At 54.4% G+C, this 8304-nt stretch overlaps 1 protein-coding gene across 2 annotated transcripts; it reads right to left on the reverse strand.

The window, feature by feature from the left end:
* Positions 1-3938: 3938 nt before the first annotated feature.
* Positions 3939-5592, reverse strand: LOC132077576 (transcription cofactor HES-6-like). 2 transcript variants are annotated; one of them, XM_059479382.1, is made up of 4 exons: positions 5458-5548; positions 5283-5369; positions 5126-5207; positions 3939-5050 (listed from the first exon to the last, which is right to left on the reverse strand). In XM_059479382.1, exons 1-4 carry the CDS (start codon positions 5521-5523, stop codon positions 4635-4637), a joined length of 651 nt encoding a protein of 216 aa, XP_059335365.1. In that variant the 5' UTR covers positions 5524-5548; the 3' UTR covers positions 3939-4634. The 2 variants fall into 2 exon arrangements, with proteins under 2 accessions (XP_059335365.1, XP_059335364.1); XM_059479381.1 differs by having other exon boundaries at positions 3939-5207; positions 5458-5592.
* Positions 5593-8304: the final 2712 nt, after the last annotated feature.

Raw genomic sequence — 8304 nt, forward strand, 5'->3', positions numbered from 1 at the left:
CCTGATTTTAGGGAAAGTTTGACAGTTCTGAGAGGTCAGCAGATGCTCTGGCCTCACAGTTTTGTTCTTCCTCTGTGCAAGCCCAGGGCACACAGGGAATATTCCTGTGTCAGCTCTGGGTGCCCTGACCCCCAGGGCAGCACTGACTGTGACCCCCATCCATGGAGAAAGTTTCCCACACTTCAAGACAGACTGGAACCCACAAAAGTGTGAAATAGATTACAGAGAGCAGTGCAGGTGTGTCACTGGGTGAGAAATTGAGGGTTTGGGGTTTTTAGTGTGTTGTGGATGGCAGCAAGATGGAGGGCACAGGGTGCTGTCCTGGGTTTCTTCTTCAGCTTCTTCTTCCTCCTTCTCCATGGGTTTGGGTGGCATTTTGTAATTGGGCAGAACAGTCTGCACTGTGGGCTCTGTGGGATCAGTTATTGGGTTAAAAGGGAAAATAATCCAGGTGTCAGCTCTTAACTGGATAGTTTAGTCTTAGCAGATCTTGTACCAAGAGGTTGTTGGGCATTTTGTGCCTTCTAATGGAAAGTTCTCACTGCTGAACTCACAGCAGTGAGACTGTTTTACTGATAAGAAATAATGGATACTGAGTCTGAACATGAAACTACTGCCTGGAGTGCCTCCTTGCTTTCTACTAATATTTTAGCCAGAGACCAATGCAAAAACTGTAAAACCACAAATTGAGTTAATTTTACTCTTAAGAAATCCAAGGCCAGAAGGGATCAGTTAATATAATTACTTGTGTGTTGTTGTTTTACTCAGTAGTTTTTGTTTGTAACCAAAGCAACTTGTATTTGCTTCTGGAAATATATTCTGTCCCACTTGAAATTAAAAGAAAGGAAAATCATTACTTATTCTGGTATCTAATTTCAATGCTTTTCCTTCTCATTTCAGACACCCTGGACCTACTATCTAGGTCTTGGCACTTTATTGGATTAAAAGACTTCTTGAAGCCATGACTTCCTCAGCTGGTAGGTGAGCTATAGAACATGTGTGTAATGCAACATAGGCAGTATAACTAACCAAATCACCCTCACTCATCATCTTGTTTAACTAAATTAACTCAAGGCCTCATGCTCTGAGGTGTATTTTCATGTCTGAACATTTTATGAACCAGCTTGAATTTTTTTTAACCTTCTTAAAATGCAGTGCAATGAATTTCACTCACTGAAAACTATAATGAAATGCTAATGTTGTGTAGGGAGCTAAAATCTGGAAGGAGTGAGAGACTGTTTTTCCCCTTTGCTTTTTCTTTAGCTTTGCTCATGCAGAAGCCTGAGGGGCTTAAAGTGGACAATTTAGAGACACTGTCCATTTAGATAATTGTGGACTCAGGAATTTGCTAGAGGATGCATCTTGGAACCAGGCATCTCATGAAAAAAAAAAAAAATCTCTTAGGAGGAGGGGAAGGGGAGGCTGCTGGATTAGTGTGTGAATCCCTGCTATTTCCATGTGCTGCCTGCACCACCTTGGAACCATTGTGCTCCTCTGTGGAGCAAGATGATCCCTCCTCTCCTGGATGGAAAGATAAGTGTGTGTTCTATCTCCATCTGTCAGAGCTGGGGCAGTTCTCTGCTGTCCCTGGGGCAGTTTTTTCTTTCTCTCTCCCCCAGCCAACCCTCCCTGCAGGAGATCTCTGCCGTCCATGGCCTGCTGTCCATCTTTGCCTGAGAGCCCCTTAATTTCAAAATGATAATAATTCCTAGGGAGAGGGTTTACATTTTCCATTTCAGGGGAGGCTCCTGCCTTCCTTAGCAGACACCTGTCTGTCCAAACCCAGACCCCTCCCAGTGCCACCCATCCTGCCAGGTGTGAATCAGGCTAAGCAGGGATGGCACAGACCAAGCCTGGTGTGCTCCATCCAGCAGCTGGACACAGCTCTGTACAACCTGTGTGTGTGCAGGGTGGGGAGCTGCTGCGGTGAGAGTGTGCAGAGCTGTGCTTGGACATGGGAACAAAACCTGGGGAATCCTGAAATGGGGCTCCAGCAGCTGGAGTGGATGGCCCTTGGGGATGTGGGGCTGTTACCTGTGCAGAGTTTACCATAATGGGGCAAGGCGAGCACCAGGATTCACCAGCATCCCCTCCAGCATTTCTCATAGGAATAAATCCTCCTTTTTTGTGACATTTCAATAGTGTTCTGCCAACAGCAGCACCCTGGATGATTAAAAATGCAAGCTGTGTAACAGACAGGAACCAAGTGCCTGCTTAGCAGAGATCTCCTGTGTGATGTCTGTGCACCCCCTGGACCTGCTGCTGAGGCCTGGGCTGGTTTTACTCTTCTGTGCCTTTAACTGGAACAGAGACTGAAACATTTATTTGGAGAGGGAGACTGCAGAGAGCTGCAGGATGCTCGCTGTGGGAGATGAAAGAAGGTGCACATTGATTGGTGTGATTTAAAAGCTTGATCTTGCCTCCTGGCCAGAGGCTCTGATAAAAGACCTGGGACATGTTGCCAAGAGGTTGGGAAGAGGTTTGAACTCCAAGTCCTCCCAGCTGACCTGGTCTAACAAGGAACATTTTTCCCCTGTAACAGGTGTGAGTGACTGACATACAAAGAGAGGGGAAAACGAGCCCTTCTTTCCATTATTCTCCACCTGAATATCAAACCAGAGGAGGCCTGCTAGTGTGCTGCCTCTCTCTCCTGTTACAAGGCAGGGCACTGTCAGATCAGATGGTCTGTTTGTATTACTTTGGAATGAAAAAGAGTAAAGGCAGTTTCTATAAAGAAGGACTTGAAAAGGCTTCCCTGGTTTTTCATCAGAGCTGTTGGAAACCTTCCTTCCCCACACTGCCCCTTCCCCTTTTCCTCAAAATCCTCACCTCTTCCTGCCTTTGTCAGGCAGGTGTCAGATTTGACACCTTTGCAGTACGGTACAGAAATGCAAATGGACAAATCCAGCAGCACCTCATCACAGCATGTAAACTTTCTGTGAACCTAATTTGTGGATTAAAAAAAAAAAAAAAAAAAGGCCATATTGGTACCACATTTCTAAAGTGCTTTTTAGACTATTGCAAAGCTCCTCATAGCCCTACAGAGGCCCTCACCTGCCCTGGCTCAGCTGGGCTCTGCCCCTCTCCTCCAGCTCTGAGGGAATTGAACACAACAGAAGGACCAAACATTCTGATGGACACCTTTGAACAAGAACACACAGCCCAGGTAAAGAAAATTACAAAGGAAAGGCCTTGCCAGTGCTTCAGTTTCTATTTTTATTAATCTGCATGGTTATTAACAAAGGCACATGTCTATCCCTTGGTCATTGGGTTGCTTCCTTTCTTGCTTAGTCTATGTTTGGGAACTTCCACGTATTAAGACACTTTACAATCCTTTTTTTCCTCTTTACAATGACAGCTCCCTGAAAGGTATTGTACCACAGCAAAAATAACCTGGCATCTCCCCAAAGCAGGAACCAGGACAAGAATGCTGAGGGTCCCCCTCCACATTAAAGAACACTTTCCAAACCCACTGGACACTCCATTCAATGAAGTCTTTTTTGCTTTTCCCCAACAAAAAAACCCCAAAATGCAAACCAGGCTCCTGTGAAGTTATGCCCCAGGACAGGATTTGCCTAGCACTTCTGAAGCTGGGGCTGTGCATGTGTGAGCAAGGCCTTCAGATGGCAGATCAAGTAGAGCAGGCTTGGGGCTGGCATCCAGACCAACCAGCCCCAAACTCTGCGGCCCAGGACCAACCTCAGCCAGTCTGACCTTGCTCAGTCAATAAACTTCAGTGTCAACTACAATTAAACAAAAGAAATATTTGAATTCCAATAGTTAAGTTAACAAAGCTTAGTACAAGAATTAAGTACTTAATTGCCAGCATTGTTTCCATGATATAGACATGCTGGTGTTGAGAGCCAACAAGAGGGAGCTGTATTTTTAATGTTCTTAAACGGGTTAGAAACACACCACATTACACAATATACGCCACGTTGTGAATTCAAGGGTTTTTTTATTAAAGATCAAAAATAAAAAAACATTTGACACCCTAATATACATAAAGTCACAATAAACTCAAACGTGCTAAAAGCAAAATGTGCATAAAGACACTCATTTCTAAAAGGCACCCTGCCACCAACATCTTTTAAAATGTTTGCCTAATTCCACCAGCTTTCTGTCCCTCCCCTAAAGGTGAGACTTTAGACTGCTATCAAGTACAGACACCTTTCAGGGGTCTGTGCTATCACTAGAACGCTTGAAACCGTGCATGCAACTTAGCTCCAGCTTCTCCTGCCATTCACTATCGTGATTTAAAACGCACAAGGACTTTTTCTTAAAAGGCAGCGGCGTTTGGGCCGCTTCTAAGGGCCAAGAGAGAGACAGGGTTATAAAATTACTGCTGCGTCTCCACCAGAGAGCTTTGCTACTACAAACCGCTTCCCTCCTCCCCCCCGCATCCTTTTGTAAAAACAACCCCCGAAGTTACAAAACGCCACACACGCACAGGGATGAAATGTTCACGCGTTCGCTTTAGGCTGTCAGGGGCGGACAGCGACGGAGAGCCCGAGTCTGCAGGCACAGCGCTGCCAGCCGCACACAGACAGACACACGGACACTCTCGCTCAGCACACGCGTGTGCGGGGCACGCTGCCCCCCCACAGGCAGCGCTGCGCTGGCTCTCTCCGCTGTTACCAGGGTCTCCACATGGCTTTGGGCGAGCCGGCCGAGGGCAGGCCCAGCGTCTGGGACGCGTCCAGTCCGTCCGAGGGGGTCTGGCCCGGCCCGGCCTCCGCCTCGTCCGAGCCGGGCTCCTCGCTGGGGGCGGCCAGGGCCGGGGCCGGGCCCGGGCGGGCTGCGGCCGGCAGGGACAGCGCCTCGCCGTTGGGCCAGGGCCCGAGGGCCGGCTCCGCCACAACGTCCGTGATCGAGTCCGGGCAGCCGCCCTCGCTGAGGGGCATGGACTCCAGCAGGTGGTTGAGCAGCTCGGCGGCCGTGGTGGCGTCGATGCCAGGGCAGCTGGAGACGAAGGTGTGCACCTCGTGCATGCACTGGATGTAGCCGGCGGCGAAGCGCTCGCTGGCCTCCAGGAGCCGCCGCCCGCCGCCTGGGACAGAGAGGGGCGCGGGTGAGGCGCGGGCCGGGCCGGGCGCACCCCGCCGCCCCCCGGGCCCGCACTCACCGCGGCCGCGGCGCTCCAGCACGGCCCGCACCCGCCGCACCGTCCGCTCCAGCACCTCCGCGTTCTCCAGCTTCGCCTGAAACTGACCCGGGGCGCCGCGGCCGTCAGCGCGGCCCCGAGCCCCGCCGGCCCCCGCCCCGCCGTGCCGCCGCCTCACCTCGCTGTCGGCCAGCAGCAGCCGCAGCTCCCGCAGGCTCTCGTTGATGCGCGCCCGGCGCTTCTTCTCCACCAGCGGCTTCCTCGTCTGCGGGGACAACAGCGCCGTCAGCTCGTCAGCCCCCCCGCCCCTCCGGGCCCGGCCCGGCCCCGCCCGCGCTGCCCCCGCCGCTCACCCTGCGGTCGCCGCGGAGCCCCGCGCAGCCCTCGCCGTGCGGCGGGCGCTCCGTGCCCGGCGCCATGGCCGCGCCGCTGCCCCGCTCCCTCCGCTCCCGCCCCGAGCCGCCGATTTTATACCCCGCGATTTGCATGTCAAAGAGCCCATTGGCCGCGCCGCGCGGGCAGCGCCGAGCGTTGGCCGAACGGGCCAATGGCGGCCGCGCGCTTTGTCTGCGCCGGGGCGGGGCGGGCGGAACGGCCCCGGCGCTGGGCCCGGGCCCGGGCGCGGAGCGGGAGCGGGAGCAGGAGCGGGCCGGGCCGGGCGGGAGCGGGAGCAGGAGCGGGCCGGGCCGGGCCGGGCCGGGCGGGAGCGGGAGCGGGCTGGGCTGGGCCGGGCCGGGCGGGAGCGGGAGCGGGCTGGGCTGGGCCGGAGCGGGAGGGGGAACAGGCCGTGCTGTGCCGTGCCGTGCTCCCGCCGGCAGCGTGCGGCTCCACGGGGCGGCTGGGCCGTCACTGAGCCCCAGTGACCCCAAACCCCAGCGCCCGTTGCGGGCTCAGCGCCGCCGAACACCCGCGTGTGCGGCTGCGGTGTCGGTGGAACGGAGGGCACGGCGGGGCCGGCAGCACCGACCTGGGCGTGCCAGAGTCAGTCTGAGCCGTGACCGGAGGCCGTGGGGCTGAGCACGCACAGCTGGCACGGAGCCGATGTTGTTGTGCCCCGTGCCAGCGGACGGGGCGGCTCTCGGGCCGAGTGCGGGTCCAGCCCGGCAGGACGCGCCCGCTGTGGCCGTGGCTGTGCGGGCACCGCGGCCTCTCGGCGGGGCAGCGCATCCCCGGGCACGGGCAGCTCATCCCCGGGCACAAGCAGCCGGGCCCGGAGAGCTCGGTGCCTCCCTGGCTGACGGAGCCGGGCAGCTTTGTGCGGGTAACTTGATGCTGATGACAGTTGGCAGCTGCAGTTCCCCCGGCAGAGCGAGGCAAATAAAAGCGTTAGGGCTCGTCCCCGAGGACAGCGACAGGTGTTCGCTGCCGCTCCTTTGTTTCGCTGCTTTTATTCTCCCTCGCTAATGCATGTCATATTTTTGCCGCCCGAGGAAACGGGAGACGCGCTCCCCCTCTTGAACCGGCGCGGAGCCGCTCGCTCGCCCCGCTCCGTGCCCGGCACAGCTCCCCTCCCTCCGAGGGTTCCTCCCGGTTCGTCTCGCCACCAAAAGCCCCTTGGCCTCGGTGGTGCTGAGAGTTTCCTTGCGGAAGGTCAGGCCGGAGCTGCAGCCACGCCGGGATCGGTGCGGGCGGGTCCCGAGCGGCCCCGCGGGTACCGGAACGAGCTCGGGAAAGGCCGGGCTGGCTCTCGCTGTTGGCAGTGCTGCTTTTCTCCTTCAAAGTGCCGTGTAAAGCTCCGTGCTAATCCGTGTGCCACGGGAGAGCAGCTGGGATGGAGAGGCTCGGCGCTGCCTGCCCCAGCCCGGCCCGGAGCGCACACGGAGAAAGGCAGCCCTGCAGGGACACCTAAGCTCAGGCCACTATCGCGCTGGGCAGGAGGTGTTATTTTCAGAAAGGTGTTTCTGGTGTGTTTTTTCCTTTTATATCAAACATCAGTGCTTGGGTTTTGTCAGAGAGGATGTTCAGGGGGTGACAAGTTTCCCTGCACCAGGGGGCTGGGTGTCTAAATCTGTCCTTCTGCCTCTGAAGCACCCAATTCTCTGTGTGACACAATGTGGAAAGCAGCTCATTCTTTTCGGTGATACAAGAAATGCTGTGGACCAGGCCAGGTACAGAACATTTTTGCATTGAAGTAGAGACACCTGTGACCATTCTGTGCCTGGCTGATGCATATTCAGCCTACCTAAGTGGCAGGGGAAAAACATGATTTTGTGCGTGCAAACTGCAGCAAAATAATGGGCGTCACAATTTTGAAGAACCGTCTTTGTTCTGAAGCAAAACTAGGCACCTAAGGTGGTATAAAACACACAAATGCACACACACATTTGGGAAATGTGCGGTAACACACAATGTATGTAATAATTGGTAAAATATGAACTCCAAGCCTTTGTGAGCTCGTTTTCTCTTCCGAGAAAGCTCAACTTTTCCTAGAATGGGGGTGGGGGGAAGTGGGTGAGCCTGGTTGCTGGCGGGGATGAAACCAAACCACACAAATATTCATGTGTTCACTGCTCAGACAGTGGGGTTAACACTGCTGTAAATGGGTGCAGTCCCCAGACCTGCCAGGCCTCTTCATTGCAGGTGTTTCAGAGCCCCCTTGGGTTCCAGGTGCTGCTTTGTTCATGCAGGGAAATGGGAAGTGAAGGAGCTCCTGAATTCACCCCAGCCGAGGTTCAGATGAGTCAGGACTGGGTGCTGAAGCTCTGCTGAGCAGCAGTGATCTCTCACAAGCCTTGATCTGAGTTTTTGAGCAGTGAAGGTGAGCACTTCAGGATGCACAAGGAGACTCCAGCAGCAAATCTTGGCTAAGAACAGCCAGAGAGAGCTGGCCATGGCTGCAGCATCCTGCTTTATCCTGCTTCTGTCCTGACTGGGCGGGTGTTGTTGTCATTGTACGCATTGCTGGCTCTTGTTCTGCAGCATGTCTTTTTGTATTTTCTTTGAAAAGCAGCAGGTCAAACGAGTTGACAAATGCTGGAGCTGTTTGTGCAGGGCATTAAAAATGTACGTGCCATAAATATCAGGGCATCACTAGAGCTGCCATGCTGGAGGAGGAAGTCACTGCAGGCTATCTCCTCCAGCCCACAGGGACAATGTGACATTTTTGTGCTACTTTAAACAAGTTCCATCACATCAGGTGAAGCGAGTCATGGTAACCTCATGCATTTTAATGGAAGTGTCAGCTGCAATCTAGTAAAAGA

The sequence above is a fragment of the Ammospiza nelsoni genome, chromosome 10 (genome assembly GCF_027579445.1).
Source record: "Ammospiza nelsoni isolate bAmmNel1 chromosome 10, bAmmNel1.pri, whole genome shotgun sequence".
In the NCBI taxonomy this organism is placed as follows: Eukaryota; Metazoa; Chordata; class Aves; order Passeriformes; family Passerellidae; genus Ammospiza; species Ammospiza nelsoni.

Excerpts from the sequence above, each read along its gene's own strand:
- LOC132077576 (XM_059479381.1), bottom strand. The coding sequence starts at position 5,592 with ATGCAAATCGCGGGGTATAAAATCGGCGGCTCGGGGCGGGAGCGGAGG. Across the intron at positions 5,370-5,457 it reads GGCTCCGCGGCGACCGCAGG|ACGAGGAAGCCGCTGGTGGA; the intron begins GTGAGCGGCGGG and ends TTGTCCCCGCAG. Across the intron at positions 5,208-5,282 it reads TGCTGCTGGCCGACAGCGAG|TTTCAGGCGAAGCTGGAGAA; the intron begins GTGAGGCGGCGG and ends GCCCCGGGTCAG.